The sequence below is a fragment of the Petromyzon marinus genome, chromosome 43 (assembly GCF_048934315.1).
Source record: "Petromyzon marinus isolate PM22_M1 ecotype Great Lakes invasive population chromosome 43, UKy_Petmar_22M1.pri1.0, whole genome shotgun sequence".
NCBI classification, from domain to species: domain Eukaryota; kingdom Metazoa; phylum Chordata; class Hyperoartia; order Petromyzontiformes; family Petromyzontidae; genus Petromyzon; species Petromyzon marinus.
Window position 1 is genome coordinate 8,546,719 of NC_133709.1, and position 18,147 is coordinate 8,564,865.

General features: G+C 45.5%; 1 protein-coding gene across 2 annotated transcripts; it reads right to left on the minus strand.

The window, feature by feature from the left end:
* Positions 1 to 503: 503 nt before the first annotated feature.
* HM13 (histocompatibility minor 13) lies at positions 504 to 15,062 on the minus strand. Of its 2 annotated transcripts, none has more exons than XM_032970388.2 (12): positions 14,841 to 15,059; positions 9,274 to 9,372; positions 7,890 to 7,972; positions 7,638 to 7,726; positions 7,192 to 7,277; positions 6,492 to 6,617; positions 5,494 to 5,551; positions 5,078 to 5,161; positions 4,457 to 4,493; positions 3,566 to 3,668; positions 2,700 to 2,785; positions 504 to 1,071 (listed from the first exon to the last, which is right to left on the minus strand). In XM_032970388.2, exons 1-12 carry the CDS (start codon positions 15,015 to 15,017, stop codon positions 993 to 995), a joined length of 1,107 nt encoding a protein of 368 aa, XP_032826279.2. In that variant the 5' UTR covers positions 15,018 to 15,059; the 3' UTR covers positions 504 to 992. The 2 variants fall into 2 exon arrangements, with proteins under 2 accessions (XP_032826279.2, XP_032826278.1); XM_032970387.2 differs by lacking the exon at positions 504 to 1,071 and adding an exon at positions 1,617 to 1,773 and having other exon boundaries at positions 14,841 to 15,062.
* Positions 15,063 to 18,147: the final 3,085 nt, after the last annotated feature.

Consider the following 18,147-nt stretch of genomic DNA (forward strand, 5'->3'; position numbering starts at 1 on the left):
AATACAAACTGCGTTCAGAAATCCTTACTGTGGAGAGATTGAGGGGGTTTGCTTGGAGTTAAAAGTCTTGGAATGACGGCACAATGACGAACCACATCAAGTGTTGAAATAATAGATCAGGGGGAACAGATCTTATAGCGACCGTGTTGCCACTGAAATAAATGACTCGTGATCCGGAATAAATTAAGACAACTCACCTTTAGTCAAACTGCATTGTGACTTGTTTGAATTTAGACTGTATTAAAGTCGTTCTGAACAATGACTGGTGGAGCATTCCAGCTCAACAAGGGTTGGGTGATACTGGTTCGCAAAAATAAATTTTACCAGCCAAACCTAACTCGGAATACACCCAATCGTCGTCAGATCTCGGAAATGAAGCTGGCGCAAGGCCGGTCAGTACTGGGGATGGATGAACTATAACCATCCCAACGCAGCAGGGCAGAGTGATCACGCCCCTCCAAGACATGATTAACTGGAGAAACCTGAAAACAAACAGTCGCTGGTGAATTGTCACCTGCACAGAGTTTATTACGAGCAACCCTGGAAACTTGGTATGGCAATGATACAGAGTTGACGGAGATCTGTCTGGCCAATGGAAACATAATTTGAATGAGACATTTGTTTTGCAGGCAAGAAGACATCTCTCGTGACACCCTCTGCCGTTTGATTAAAAGCCATCCGAGGCTTCGGTTATGGCCAAAAACAAAGCATTGCTCCATCTATGACTGACGGTGCGGTGCAGCAGTAAACTGCATTGCGTCAACACTTCAATCCGCAGGAGACAACCGCTTCAAGGCGAACCGCCCGATTGAAAAAAAAAATTAGCACGAAAAGCGAAATAAAATTTGAAATGGACAAAAAATTACAAAATGCGGGTCATTTCATTTTGTTTAAATAATACAAAAATGAAATTAATATCATCATAATAACGTTAATGACAATAACGATAATAATCATGATAAAAAAAAACTGAGTAAATCGGCGTGCAGGGTTCAGTCGCCCTTTTTGTCCTCGGGCCCCTTGGGGAGCACCGACTCCTCGGTAGCTTTTTCCAGGGGTGTCTCTTCATACCTGGGGAACATGGGTGGCTGTTAATGCTCAGCGCACCGTGCAATCGGCATCACCACAACGCTCGTTAAGGGGCACACAAGGATTCTTGCATTCTGCTGTCAAAAACTTTACACACCGTCAGCGAGTTCGTGCACGAATCAAACTGTTTTAATATCCACGTATGTGTTTGCACATTTCTACACCAATATCACAGGATTGCTGTATTAAAAGACATCTGTCAAGCTGCCTATACAAGGGTGTACAAGGGTGGGAAATTTACCAATAATTGGCTCAAAAGGTTCCATTTAAATACACATGCAAGAAACGGATGTGGCATAAACTCATCTCCTCTGGTGGCCCTGAGCCAACGCTGGAAATTCCACATTCCTGCAATGGGGGCCAATCTCTCGATATGAGGATACTTGGTTATTGAGTTATTGCATTAGTGGTAACTGAAGAGAGGGAGAGGACAGAGCAGAGTTAGTGGTGAGTCGGTTAGTCTGCAAGAGGCACTCGCAATGCTGTACCGCTGTGGGGCGTACGTTGGGGGGGGGGGGGGGTCGCGAGCTCCCCCTCGGCCATTAGCGTCTCCGGCGGGGGGACTGGGAGGGGCCGGGGTTGGGGAGGGGAGTGGGGGCCCCCTGCTCCCCCACACTGGCGATAGGAGGGGTCTGCGGGGGATCGTCCGATCCCGCGAGGGGATCCTCCAAGGGCAGCTCGTAGCTTTAGGATGCATGAGGCCGGGGGGAGAGAGAGTGGGGTGGAAGGTGGACAGAGAGAAAGAGGCGGGGGGTGGAGATGTGAACAAAACAGAGACAGGGAGGAAAGAGAGATAATTGCTGGCAGGGATAGACACGCACAAATGCAGACACATTCACCAAGACACACAAATGCACAGACACAGACACAAAACAATGATCCCCTGTGTAGCGTTCACAGATGTTTTTGGGAAAGTGCTGTTAGCGAGCGCCGACGAAGGCCGGCACGGCATACGAGAGGGTGGCTGCCCAGCACCACAGCAGGCCACCTTTGTTCCCCTGGTGGCAATGCTTACACACCACACCAGGTAGTAATTTTAGGCTGAGTCGACCTAGGAGAGGCCCAGGAGCGATTCAGATAACTGTCACTGGTGTTGGCCATGAGCAGGAATCGAACTCGTTCGTAGCGTAGCGTGCTAGCCACTGTGCCATCGCTCCCCACACACAGACACACACGGAGACAGACATGAGATTGACTATGGGAACAGAGGTCACAATATGAAAAGCTCACAGCTGAGTGCTTCAAATTGTCAGTTAGAGGAAGTCATCCACCCAGACTGCCAAGTCGACAACTCAGGCTAAAAACACACGCATTCACTCCGAAATGGATTGAAGGGGAAACATGGGGTGTTTGTGTGCATGTATGTGGTTATGCGTATGTCCTGTATATACTATGTTATGTGCATATGCATGTATTCATGCACGTACATGTGTACATATGTATGTTTGTGTGCGTTTGTGTATATGTGCATGTTCATGTGTTTGTGTGTGTACAAATTCACGTGCATGTGCCTTTTTACGTGTGTTCATACTCACAAGGACACGTCACATGTGTAGTGTCCTTGTGTGCGTGTTTATACATGTAACTTAATGTGTGTTTTAATCTCTCACTTAAACATCTCCTTGACCTCTCCCTTGAGCAGAGCCACCAGCACAGGCAGCCCAATGCAAGCAGGGACCAAATACAGCAGCGCCGGCTGCAGGGAGACAGGGACAAGGGAACACCCCACACGGGGACAGGCAACACAGTGACATACACCACCAGGGTGAGAAGGGAGCACGTGGATGGAAGAGACAGAGGGACACGATGGCACACAGGGGGGACGGGGAGCATGTGAACACAGACAGGAAACAAGACATACACAGAGAAGACATGGGACATGTGAACACAATCACACAGGGCAGGGGACACAGACAAACACACATGGGGACAGGAAGCATTTAGATACCGAGAGGACATGGAAGACACACACACAAAGAAGTGATAAAGGGGACACACCAGGACATGGGAACAGTGGATAGACAAGGACACACAGAGAGGTGACACGAGACATATGAACACAAGCACACAGGACAGGGGGCACAGGGACAAAGGAACATGTGGTTAGGAAAACACATGGGATCACAGGATCATGGACATTCAGTAAACAATTAAAAGTGGATTGCCCGCTAAAAAAAAGAGCTTACGGCAGTCCTCATCTCCCATGAACAGTTCGAAGCCAGTGGTGAAAACTCCATGTTCCTATGGTGGGGGTCGAGTATGCCCACAGGGAAAACCACTGTAGACTTCCCACAATGGGGTACTCATTGTACCGACCACGGCTGAGGATGTATGAAACATGCCCAACGTTTTCAACGTGTTGCGCAGCGAGATCAAAATGAACTGGCAACCTCTGGACTTGGGCCATCTAGCATCACAAGAGAGGCACCATCGCTGTGCTGGTCGTGTAGCCATCAGGGCGAAGGGTCACGCTCACCTGAGCATGCTTGAAGGTGTGCATCACGAAGATGGTGAGACCCAGGCCGAGGATGTAGGCAAGGAAGCTGACGTAGAAATACGTGCGGCTGTTTTTCTTCAGGCTGTTCATCTCAAACACAGATGATGATGATAAACATCCCACTTACAGCTGGTAGGAACAATGTATTGCTTTTTGTGTTTAGTTTGTTGACCTTCACCCGCAACTCCTATTAGCACGGTGCGCTACGTATGATGCGAAAGAAGTTCAACATATATACACATACACATTAATCACAAGGCGAGTTGCGCATAGGCAAGGCACAGGCCAGGTTAAGACACCAATAAGGTATTGATGACCACTGTTGCCGGGAATTCAACATAGGCCACCTGGATTATAGAGTAGAAAGTGAAACACTGCTAAGTATATGCATAATGGCCATGGCATAGACCAGGGGTGGGGAACCTATTTTATGCTAAGGGCCTTTTGGATATTTATAACATCATTCGCGGGCCATACAAAATGATCAACTTAAAAATTAGCCCGTTATATTTGGTCAAACATTTAATTAATGCACCCCTAATGTGATGGCTGGAACAGACCAAATTATTTCGCGGGCCTTATACGGCCCTCGGGCCGGACGTTCCCCACCCCTGGCATAGACAACTAGGCCAGCGCCACTGGGAGCCTGGGTTTGACCGCAGGGGCTGGGTTGTCTCTTTTTTTGTCTCGTAAATAATTATAATTAATTACAGCCCTTTATTTATTCACTGCTGCACGAGGGCCTCACCCCACACAGCGCGGGCTTGTAGGGTTTAATTCATAGCGCAGTGCACGAGCAACTACCTCGCACGCACACGAGAAAACACTCAAAAGAAAAACCAACTCACTATTTGCAAAATAAATTGTTACCTGATATCAAAGCGGAGCAGGAGAGCAATGAAGATTCCTGAAATAAGACAATGCGACTTTACATTAGGCTTTATTCTCGGGTAAACCTGCAGTGAAACAGACTTGACACCAACATTAAATGGAAGCTTCACTCTCCCAAGGACCAAGGGGTGTTAGTCAGAGCTGTCTCGTGATAGCAACGCTACGGGCAAAACGAGCGCCCGCACCGAGCGCGTCGCCTGCACAATTAACAAACTTTTGTTGTTTAGGTTGCAGATCTTGATCCATGTCGTAGAGAAGAGACTCCACTGCAATATTAACAAATGACATAGACCATTGCCCATGGAAATACACAGGCAAGGAGGCAGGTGGCCAGACGGTGAGATTAATCGCAGACAGACAGGGAAATAGTGCAAAAGAGACAGGCAGACAGGTAAGCCGACAGTGAGAATGATGGACAAGCAGGTAAGACACGGAAATAGTGCAACTAAGACAGACGGGCAGAAGAGAGCCGGACAGACACAGGCAGGTAAAGAGAAGAAAGGCAGGCACCCAGATGGACAGACAAGCAGGCAGGCAAGCAAGGGCATACACACACAAACATGTAGGAAAACAGACGGATGCACAAATGGATGGACGGACCTGGTATGACGATGTCGCCAAGTCCCAACATGGCAAAGTTGCTGGCCTCCAATCCCCTCTGCAGCAGATCTTGGGGGAACACCACTGCAACACGACAGCACTCGTGAATCGAATAACTATTTTCCCGCAAGGTGGGTGATGATAACTAGCTCATAATAAGGCCATCAATGCACACGTGTGAAGAGGCGGTGTAGCCAGCCTCCCACAAGCCCGGCTGCCCCTTTTTCTATCGAGCGTTGATGTTTACAACACAATTCACCGGGTTGCTCATTTTATGGCCAAGATCAGCGTTCTGCCTTCCGAGCCATCCGACCACCTCTAAGTAAACATTGTCCTTGTGACAAACTGCACTGCTGTGTTGTCAGTCAATATCAAACGAGCCCACTAAAGTGGACAGACGGACGCAGCGGTCTCACGTTTGATCGGAGCCTCGAACGACTTCGCCACAGTCACCATGACGTTAGTGCCGAACACCTGGGCGATGGAACGGAAACATGAAAAAAAACATACGCACACACACGGAGAAATGATCACAAACACAGAAAGGGCACGCAACAACGCATCCATTAATCGATCACAAGCGATTCTTACTGGTGCCGATTCATCTTTATAATCCATTACGAAAATAAAGTTTTCTATTGATTAGTACTGCGCTATAAACCCAACGAAATGAGTTGGGTTCCCATCCTCAGCGAACAGCACTGGTGATATCAGAACTGGTCATGGGCCTCCTACCTAGGTCGATGCAGCCATCACTCAAAACCTTGTGCGGTGTGAAAACATAAGAATAGGGGAGACAGAGATCACCTGGCGTGGTCCTGACTACACCAGCATCGTTCCGGCCTTCAAAGATGCTCGCTCACAGCAGAATCTGAATATTTTAAGACTGGAGGAATCCGATGAGCTAAGAAGCTCTTTTTCACAGATTTCCAGCAGCAGTTCACCCAACAATCTGCATGGTTACATGGAAGATCTCGCTTTACCAGTGCTTGTGTGCGTGTGGGCACGTTATGTCTGCAGCTAGGGCTGATGACCGATAAGATGTGCTGATGTGGTTACGGGAGGATTTGGAGCCGAGTGAACTTGCCGATGATTGTAATCAGCGTTTATAAAGGTCGGCTTCTTTAGGGGAAGCTCGAAAAGGACGCTACTAGGCAGCTGAAGGGCAGAGGAGCGACTCTTAGAACAATGAGCAATGCGCCAGGTGGCTAAAACGCAGCAAAAGTTGGCACGGTGGGGAGCAGAGGTGGTGCATCTGCCAGCCATTTGTCAGTCAACCCATGGCACCTGGCTGGCACAAGCGCTGTGGTAACCTCACCGCTACTTAGTGACGAATGGCGGCTGGTGTCATTGTTGTTACGTGTACATATGTGCGCAAGTAATCGAGCGTGCGTGCGTGAGTGCGTGCGCACACCCAGAAGATGTCGTAGATGAAGAGGCCGCCCAGCAGGATGCACCCGGTGCACACGTTGTTGAGATGAAGCAGCTCCACTCCATTCAGTGCAAATGCCAGCCCAAACAGGTTGTTGGCGATCCAGTGCTTCAGCGCGACACGGCCGACACAACCACGGTTTACAGCACAACCAATAGCACGACCAGCCAGCACAAACTTCATTCGTAATAATACTACTTGCAAGGCGCAGCCCTAAAGTAGCTTGCTCACTCCACTGCCGGCAGAAAAGGCGTCCACAAGAGCGAACACAAATAGAGGGTATTTGGTCTCCTCTTCAACGTTGACATGTTGGAAGGAGTGGGCGTAAACTCAACTTTACCCCACCACACGCAACCTGCCGATTGACTGACTGTGGTGTAACCAATTTTATACCGATGGGTGGGCAGAGGAGGTGGGGCGAGGGGGATTTAAGAAACCTGCACAATTGTTTCTACGATGGAATCTAACCGGCGACCTCTGGATTGCAAGTCCAGTGTGCTGCTAACCATTACAATGTGGCAGTTCCCACAGGGTGGACAAGGTGGTGACTATTCGTCAGACAATGAATTAAAATAAGAACGCAGGCAAGGGTGCAAGTGAGAGTGTACAGGTGTGATTGTGCGATGTGGGTGTGTGTATGTGTGTTCATTGCAGATTCCAGGAAAGCGAAAGGAGGTCACACCTTCTTGAGGATGTACCAGACGCCCACGACAGAGCTCAGCACAAGGCAGAAGAGGTCCTTACGGTCGAACTCGTAGTTCAAGATCTCTGCATAAACCGGGACAGGAAAACAGCGTCTCAACTGTGGCCAAAACACAACGCACAACTATTTTGTGAGTGTGCTTCGAGTGCCTGCGTGCGTACATGTGTATGTCACTGTGTCGTTGATGGTGTGTGCGCGCGTGTGTTGGTACCACTGTGTGCACCTATGCATGTCCGCGTGTCGTCGTGGGTGTGTGTCTATTGCTACGTGTGCGTGGCTATGCGTTCTTTGTGTCAACTTGCGTACACGCGGTACTGTGTGAGAGTCTATGCTCGCGTGTCGTGGCGCTATCCGTGTCCACCTGCGTCTGTGTGTCTGTACGTCTGTGTGTCTACGGGTGTCTGTGTGTGTGCGTGTATACCTACCCTCACGTGCCTCCCCAGTGCCCTGTGTGAAGAGCAGCTGATACTGGGAGGCGAAGGCTGGACCCGGGAACACCCGGGCCATGGCAGGACTGACGGCGTAGAACACAGACACAAAAAGACATGGTACCAAAAACAACACCTCCCACGTTGCGCTGTACTGGCGTTCATCTGTGCGCAGTGGCAGCACTTGCCCCAACAGCCTGTGTAGACTACACAGGGGATCTTTATCTTTGTGTATGTGTGTATGTTCACCTGATCGTGTGTGACAGAGCCAGTATCCCCAGTACAAAGAAGTACATGGAGAGGAGCAAGTTGATATACTCTTGCGAGAACACCTGAGGACACATCATATATGCACAGAAATATAAGCAAACACAAAGATCCCCCCATGTAGTCTGAACAGACTGTTAGGGCAAGTGCTGTTAGCGAGCGCCTATGAAAGCCGGCACGGCACACGAGGGGGTGGGTGGCCAGCACCACGCCCGGCCGCCTTTGTCTCCATAGTGGCGATGTATACACACCGCACCAGGTACTTATTTGAGGCTGAGTCGACCAAAGCAAACACACACACACACAGTTACACCCACAAATATCCATATACACATGCAGAAATGCTTACACCAAAACGCACACGCATACTTAATGACACAATTTCAACTATGCACATGCATAAAGTAGCAGCTGCACACATAAAAAGCGACACCCATAAACAAAGAAACGGTTACATACACAAACATATGTAAAGTACACACATTTTACACCTAAGACACAGATGCCCTATTAAGTCTGTAAACCCATGCAGTTTCACACACACACATCACACACAAATACACTTACACACATGCACACACATGCATAATATGTTACACCCACACAAATAACTGCGCACGTATTCAACAGACGCACACACAGACGATGCTCGCAGTAAGGGGCGTGCGCTTAGACTCGATTTTAATTAAGTGTTTAGTTATTATTGTATCAAGTTTCTCACTTCGCACGGATCATCAAATCCTGGTGGTATGGGAACCCAACCTGGCACCATGGCATCATAGTAATCACCGCATGTCAGTGGCGCGCATGTGTGTGTGCACGTGCAATTGTTTACTGGAGTTGAAAGTGCTGTGCACACTATCTCTATGTGCTGTGTGTGCATGTAATACGGCTGTGTGTCACGTACTAGCGATGTGTGCGTGTCATGTATTAATAGTGACTATGTTATGTACGAGTGTTCTGAACCACATGCTAGTAGTGTCTTTAACATGCTCTTGGTATGTGTGCTAAATGTTAGTGGTGCCTCCTGTGTTGGTGGTGCTGTGCTACATCAGTCTCAAATGTGGTGAAAGTGTACCACAAATCAGCACCATATGTCCTAAGTATCAGCGGACTCGTGGGTGTGCGCTGGCATGCTCTTGGTATGCGTACCATACGCTAGTGGTGTGTGCTACATTGGTCCCGAATGTGCCATGTTCTAACGGTGGGCATACCGAGCATGAATGTCTGCTACGTTTCATCTACTAGTAGTGTGTGTGTGTGGAAACGCGGGCAAAGCATCGACAGCCGCCGACAACAATGGCGGTTGTTGTTGATGCGTGCATCAAGTGGCGGTGGAGTGCATGCGTGAGCGGTGACGCTGCACCTTGAAGAAGAGGTAGAGGCCAAAGAGCGTGCACGACGCGATGATCGGGAAACGAGCGGCGTCGCGGCTCGTGATCGTCTCTGTCATCTCCGACGTCGCCTGCGAAAAAACAACACGAGGGACAGACACAAATACGTAAACATACAGACGCACGGAGACAAACACAGGAAGACAGACAGAGACAAAGGTCCCCTGTATAGCCTTCAACAGGCTGTTGGGACAAGTGATGTCAGCGAGCACCTATGAGGGCCGGTGAATCACACGAGGGGGTGGGTGGCCAACACCAAGCTCGGACACCTTTGTCTCCCCAGTGATGATGTTCACACATCACACGAAGTACTAATTTAAGGCGGAGTTGGCCTAGGGGAGGCTCAGGACTGGTTCAAATATTCACCGCTGTTTTTGGCTATGAGAGGGAATCGAATTCGGGTTGCTGGGTTCGTAGCGCTGTGCGCTAACCCCGAGACTGCCACTCCCCATACACACAAATATACTAGCATGTAGGCAGACACACACATGTACATAGGAATGCAACGATGCACAGATTGGCACACTAACAGAGATGCAAACAGGCACAAATGCATATGCACACACAAACAAAGAAAAAGATCCCCCGTATAGCCTTAACAGACTGTAGGGGCAAGTGCTGTTAGCGAGCAGCACCTATGAAGGCCGGAACGGTATACGAGGGGGTTGGTGGCCAAAAACCACGCCCGACCGCCTTTGTCTCCCCAGTGGCGATGTTTACACGCCGTACCAGGTACTCATTTAAGGTTGAGTCGACCTAGGGGAGGCCCAGGCCCGGTTTAGATAATTGTCACATAGATGCACAGGCATCCAAACACACAGAAAAATGATCACCCTTTTCAAATCGTTACGGACGGTTGGTTAATCTTCTTCTAGCGTGCTGCTGAATGTAAAAACTCAAAACAGTCCAGTTTACCGAGCCAGTTGATGGTGTTTATGAGGGCCGTGTGCAGCCCTTACATTCCTCTGCTGAACGATCGTTTGGGGCCACGGTTTAGGATATGATGCTTAGTGAGAACATATTCAAAGACAGTAAGACATGTAGTCGATACCAACACAAACCCAGTAGTGCAAGTCTATATTCAGCGAATGAGTCCAGGTAGAGGCTTGCTTTTTTAAGGGCGAATCGACCTAAAGGTGGCCCAGACAAGGTTTAGACACTAATTACTATTAGCATTTTGCATCTTGATCAGGAGTCAAACTCAGGTCACTGGTGGCTCATGATCATAATGCTGGAATACCCAAGGGCCCTGGCAAATTGGGGTCAGAAGCTACAGAGGATTCTCATCTGAAATCAAATCTGCCCAAGTTGGCATTGAGAAATACATGTCATGGGAGATATAATTGTCCCCCCCCCCCCTACCGTGTACACAAGATTAACCTGAAGGGATCTCAGAAGCAGCTCAGTGGTATCTCTTTCTGCGGGCCATTCTCTAACACGAAGGGTAATTTCATGACAACGTGACGCCGATAGCAAAGTTGTGATATAGAATAAAAGTTCCCAAAGAAGTGCCCTCTTTTTAAACACTCTACTTAAGGCCGACTCGAATTCAGACGGATTAAGTGTCAAAAACTCGTGGCGAGGAGCCAGTGCGTTGAGACGAAATGTCCCGGTAAACACACCGTATTAATAGCTGTCTATTAATATGGAAGATTGCTTTATGTCTGCTCATTAATGGGGTTTTATTTCTCGCTATGAAGCACATTGCTTTATAAACGAGCACAGATTAGATGCGTTGGGGTAGCTCAGTGGGTCAAATGCAAAACTCAAACAGTCAAACAAAATAAGCCAACATGCAAACTGTTGCAATTCAGAACAACATAAGAGGGATGGACATCAAATGTATTTAAAACTATTTATAGCTATGTATGCTTAGTGGCATGTTTTTTGACATTATGATGAAAATGTAATTCCCTATTCAGCAAATATATTCTTATAGCCCTTTGTCAATTTGCTTCAAACTGAAAAACTTGCCCACACTGAATATCATACCGGTTGCTTGACCAAACTTCACCACGCTGGCCCACAACGTGAATAGAAAAACTAATTCAGACTGCCGCATTCAAAGTTCTAACCACTGCGCCACTGCAGTTCTAATAGCAGAAGGAAATTTTGCAACTCGCATTTCCAAGGAGCACTTCATTTTTGGAAATTCTTTAGGCAAATATAAAACTCTGATCGTATTTACAGCTAACGATCGGACTATGTTAGACAGCGGCTGAATGGACGAGCAATTTGCTGAAAGGGTGGCAATCTAAGAACTCGACGCTCATCGTCGCGGCACGTGTCTGCGATTGAGTATCGGGGGCCGCTTGCCGAGTTGTGGGCGAGGAGTGCTGATGAAAGAAAACACGAAACCCAATCAGCACGGTGGAGGCGCATGACTCCTTCTTGATTTCACAGACAGGCACTGACCAGATGCACTCGAAGGAATCTAGCTCAAAGATTGCATTGGCACCACTCCAAGAGGAATGTGGTGACCCATTCCAGAGTTGACAGCGCCACGTGCAATGTGTGTTAGTTACGTAATGGCCACCTATGGCATTACCAGGTGTTAGTGGTGGAGGAGGTGATATTGGTGAAGGTCGTGGTGAAGAAGTTGAGTGGCAGTGGCGAGTATGGTTAAGATGAGATTGGTAGTGGTGGTGAGTGTTGGTGGGGTTAATGATAGTCGAGGTGATAATGGAGTTAGTGATAATGGTGCTGATGATAATAGTAGGTGTGGTAAAGGTGATTAGTGTGTTGAGGGTTGTGTTAGTTGTAAAGAAGTGTGTCAAAAGAGTGTGAGTATTTAACCTAGCAGACTCGTCGGTGGGGTTGTTGGATCACACAAGGATCAAGTCCTAAACCACTGTTTTGAACAAGAGATTTTGTTTGATGGTGATGCGAGATGCCACCCTGCTTTATGTAGGAAGCAGTAAAGTCATACAGTCTCACAAAGCCCATTATTTCTATCACCTGCTAAGTTTTATCTCTATATTGTGGCCACTCTTGCTTCCTCCCACAAGTAATTAAGCAAATATTCAGAAAGGAATTTGACCAAGATTCTACACATGATTATCTTGAAAAATACCCAAATCACAGAAATGTTTTCTCCCAGGTAAATAGCTATCATATACGACTAATTGCTATTATATGTATTTTACTGTATTGCTTTCACAAATGTTCACTATTGACAATACAACTTCCGTCTTGATTTGAAGTTTTCGCGACTGCAGGAATCCACACTCTCTGGTTCTTTCGGTAGTCACCTGAAGACGGACGCTTGTGTTGCGACCGAAACGTCGTGTTTTCTTTTCTTAATTTTTTTATCTACGTGACTTTACCGAAAGAAGCAGAGAGTAATACAACTTCCCTCGTTTGAAATGTAAATATTTCACCAGCCACGGCCTTCAAAATGGGTAAGAGCACAAAGCTTGATATATTATACAGTTAAAACCTAACTAGTGTACTTTCCTTGAAATTCAAATCTCAAACGCTGTATATAGTAGACTGAAATGAAATATCATATGAAGTAATGTCTAAAGATAACACATTTACTGCGAATCTAATGGTAATTTAAGACAAAAATGTATGGTGTACTTCATTCTTATTACCAACAGTGCCATCAGCAGCCACAGTCTATCTATTGCTGGATAAAAGTCCCCAAAAGTCATTGCCCTACCACATGGTCTCGTGCTATAATAATAATATATCTAACTCCTGAACTGAACGAGGCCTGATCTCATCACTCCACCTCTCTGGTGGTCACGCTCCCAGGCATTTTTTTTCCTTTGCCTGCCATTTCATCACTAGTCTCATTCATTGGCTGTCATGCCTGCTAGTGAATGTGTCTTGTACAAACCCATTTACTTTTCTCAACAAGCGCTAAGATGTCTGTAATTCGTGTAATTTTTTTGCATCTGCTTCTCAGTGGAATTACAAGGATGTACCTCTCCGTACCTCTTTTCACAGTCGTAGCTCTATATTTTCATAGTGTTCACATTTCCAGTGAATATTGCACCGACTGAAAACTTTATTCTTTGGGCAAATTGGTATATTGCGAAGTTAAAGTTTACAAATACACACCAATCTGCTCTAGATCGCAGTCCACGTAAAATAACTACCCGAGGCATACATACTGCTTTGATGTTTTGTCCATACAAAAATATAGATTCAATTTTCATAAAATATTTTCACTTTTAATCCAAAATCAATTCCTCTAATTGATATCCATTGGTACTTAAAGTGACTGTCACCATAAAATTACATTTATGGGACATTATATGTATTATATATGTCGTTGTTTCTCCAATATTCCTCAAATGTATTCTCATCATCTTTGTTCCTGAGAATACATTTTGAGAGCTTATCTCCTTACAGATTTTTTATTGTTACTCTCCTCATGGAAACTCAGCGCAGCTGCTCTATGCTTGTAAAAATTATTTGTATCCTTGTTGTATGTGTTTTTAAAAATTACGTCTGTTTTGACAGCTTGGATGACTGTATCAGTTTCCCACTGAGTTAAATGCGTTACTATCAATCATTCTGACCAGGACCAATGCATATCAAATACTTAGCCTTTCTAGACCACAAGTGGTACTATGTTAGAAATAAAATTATTTAATATAATTAATAGTAAGGCAGACGTATTTAATTGATAAACACATTATATTGAGATAAAAACAGGTACACGTGAATTAATGACACTCTAATTCAAACTGTGAAGACAAATAAGTGGGATTGGGCAGGACACGTTATGGCTTAAAGGAATGATGGCCAATGGTCAAGAATAATAACGGAATGGCAGCCAAGGAATGGCTAATACAGGGCGAGTCTTTTAAAAGGATAACCAACTAATGTAACTTTTTATTTTATTTACTTGGGTATACTTTTAGAAGACACACCTCTCTTTCATAACCCGAGCATAATTTGACAAGGGACGGCACAGACTTATTTACACACACACACCTGCTGCGACCTGCCATTAAATCAAACAGTGACAAAAAAAACCACACGCAATATTCACTCTAAATTAACAGAACCGTTTTTCATTTCCAATTTCAAACGTTAACGCATTCTAACGAGACGCAGAAACAGGAACCATACGGGTTCTAGAAAACACACATGCTGGCTAATTATACAAGTTAACAAAAAAAAACAACACACTGATGAGAAAAGCGAGTGGGCTTGTAAAGGACACGTCATGGCCTGAAGGGACGATGCTAACGACGGAGTGACAGCAACGGAACCCAACGTGTCGACCGGCGGATAGACGAACGCACGAAATCAATTCGTGTGAATGTTTACATCGCGGGATCGGATGCAGTCCATCCAGCAGTGGATTGACCACGGCCACCGATTAATAATACCGAGGACAATTCAACACACACACACACATATGGTGCGCGGCCTACGCAAACCGGCGCAATAATGCCCCGCACCGTCGCTCTGCGGGGACCCCGCCGCGTGACGCTCGCCTCCCCGGGTAGGCGCCCTTAGGCGAGACCGTGGTCGTGGTCGAGGCCTGGGGGGGGGGGGGTGATGCCGCGCCTCTCACCTTGGACTTTGCAGACTTGACGCTGCGCAGGGAACCGAAGAAGATGGGCAGCAGCGCCATGACGACCAGGGAGCCATAGGCGAGTGCGACGCCCTCGGGCGTGGAGGGCACCTTGGTCGTGGCGTTCACCGCCGCCTCGGCCACGGCGAGAGTCGCGTTCAGGTCTGTCTCCGCCATCGCCACGTACTCTTTCTGCCTCGCCGGGGATTCGATTCTATATAGCGGTTAACTTCCAGATCGATTCCTTCACGTGACCGGGTGGTCAGCGGTCAATCGATTTCCCTTTACTTGTTTAGCGTCGGGGAATCGTTACGTTGGTTCGATTGTCTTGGGGCTTTGAAGGGAATCGATTCTTCGCGCCGATTCGGTCAGTGGAGAAATTGTCGACTGGAATCGTTCGTTCGAGATTGTGTAAACTGTGGTTTATAATAACAGCTGGGATTGGTTTCGGAATACCATGCCAGATTGGAGGTTTTTGGCTTTGAAAAGGGTGATCCAATTATAGGTACTCCTCTACTTACGGAATATTCGACTTATGAACTTTCAGAGATAAGAACAAACCTGTCCGTACGTCTATTTGCATATTCGGACCGAGAGTCGTAAGTTCAACCACCGCGCAATAGGCGGTGGTGGCATCGACATCTGCAGAACACGAAGAACCATATTCTTTGGTTCTTTCGGTAAAGTCAAGTAGATAGAAAAATAATAAAAAAATAAAGTGAATTAAAATAAATAATAATAAACAAAAAATCACTAATGTAGACTGTAGCCTAGTTCTTAATCGGACTGAGTGTACTGGCAATCTATAATGTAGACTGTAGCCTGGTTCTTAACCTGAGCAAGCGTTCTGGCAGTCTATAATGTAGACATATTCTTGGTTCTCTCAGTAATTTAAATATGAGAATGTTTCCCCCTTTTTTCTGGCAACAAATCAGGTGTTAATATGTTAAAACACCAAACTGAAACCCTTTACAAGGAATCATGTCCGCATTAACCACAATACTTGTGGTCAGAATGCAAACAAAAAACATACTCTGATAATATATGCATTACATTTTTATTTAAAGCTTTCGTGACTGCAGGGATTCATATTCTTGGTTCTTTCGGTAAAGTCACGTAGAAGGGAAACAATAAAATAATAAAAATATTAAACAATAAAATTCTCACGACGTTTCGACTGCAACACAAGCAATCATCATCAGGTGTGAAAACCACAACAAGAACATTACATAAAATCCGTGATCTGGTTCTGTCTGTTAAAGATGTGATTTCGGACATACAAGTACCCTGGCATCTACAAACTAAGTTGCCTCTGTGGTAGTAGTTACATTGGAGAAACCAAACATGTCTCGGATCGCATTCGTGAACACAAAGCAGACCTGAAACACGGTAGGACCAACACCTCGGCCGTGGTAGATCACTGTTATAATTCAGTCGGTTCACGTGACATTGACTTCTCCAAGACAAAGGTTCTTTGCAAGCCATCTGGCTACCATGAGAGATTCGTTCATGAGGCTATCCACATATACAAACACAGAGACAATTTCAACCGAGAAGATGGATTCTGGCTTAGCAATCATTGGAAGGATTTGATAAACCATTTCGGGTCTTAATTGATTGATCACGCTTAAGGTGGCTTTCAAACCTCATCCATTATTTTTCGTCTCCCCCCTCCTCTTTTCCGAACATAGATGGACTCGTCCATCTGAATAACTGTCAAATCGCTATCCGTGGTGCTAACGTTAAAAAACCGCCACTTTCTTAAAATTTTCGTGTGGTTTTCACACCTAATGATGATTGCTTGTGTTGCAGTCGAAACGTCGTGAGAATTTTATTGTTTTATATTAGTATTATTTGAATGTTTCCCTTCTACGTGACTTTACCGAAAGAACCAAGAATATAATATATGCATTGTCTTTGAAACTGATTGATCCACACCAGAGACAGCTTTCTTCTGAGCCTCATCTCAAACGGTTAGACCAGAGGACACCAAAAGGCCTACTGAAATAACCATGAATAAGTCTACATTATATTTGGCGTCCTCTGGTCTTACACCGTTTGAGACTAGGCTAAAAAGAAAGCTGTCTCTGGTGTGGACCAATCAGTTTCAAAGACAATGCATATATTCATCTTCTTTGGTTCTTTCGGTAAAGTCACGTAGAATGAGAATAAAATAATAAATTGATAAAATAAAATAACACAATAATATTCTCACAATGTATTATTTTATTCTCATTCTACGTGACTTTACCGAAAGAACCAAAGAAGATGAATCCTTGCAGTCACAAAAGCTTTAAATCGAAATGCATATATTATCAGAGTATTTTTTTATTGGCATTCTGACCACAAGTATTGTGGTTAATGCAGACATGATTCCTTGTAAAAGGTTTCAGTTTGGTGTTTTAACATCTTAACACCAGATTTGTTGCCAGAAAAAAGTGGAAAACCTATTCTCATATGTTGGTACTGGCAAAGGAGGTCCTAATTTAAATATAATAAAAAATAAAATGCAAAATATTTTTTTAAAACCACGACGATTCGATCGCAACACAAGCGGTCGTCATCGGGAAAAGGGGGGTTAGCCTCTAAAGGCAAATTAGAGATGGGCGTAGCCCAAGTGTCAACAGCATGGGCGGGGCACCTAATGTTAATGTAGGATAAAGCAATGCAATGAAGAACCAGTGGCATCTACATCTGCAGATGATACAACTTTTAAAGCCATTCCCCGTGTTTATTGTATATGCCTTACATGTTTGGAATCGACAGGAATAAAGTTGGACTTATGAACAAATCGACTTACGAACAGTCTTCTGGAACATAACTCGTTCGTAAGTAATGAGTCCATGTATAGCCAGTTTCAAGGGTACAGATGCAGTCCTAAAATGTCTCACACGGCCAGTGATGGCGAAAGGCCCTCCACAAGGGCGATCCATTTGTAGATTACCCACTGAAATTATTTATAAGAAACATAAACAAAATGCATTTACTTAAAGACTCTACGTCTCCCACCAATCTCAATGCACTTGTTACATCTTGACACTCTCCTCTGTAAAATATCGAACATCAAGTCCACGTTCAACTCAGTGGGTCAATAGAAATGCGGGTTCTCTATAAATGGATCACCCTGCAGTTTGTATTGAAGTAGCTGTTATTTTAATTACTGTATATTAATATTGTTAAATAGCTATGCAACTTTTGACTTAAAACTTTCGTGACTGCAGGAATTCATATTCTTTGGTTCTTTCGGTAAAGTCACATAGATGGAAAAAAATATATAAAACCATCACCTTGCCATACACTGCAGGGG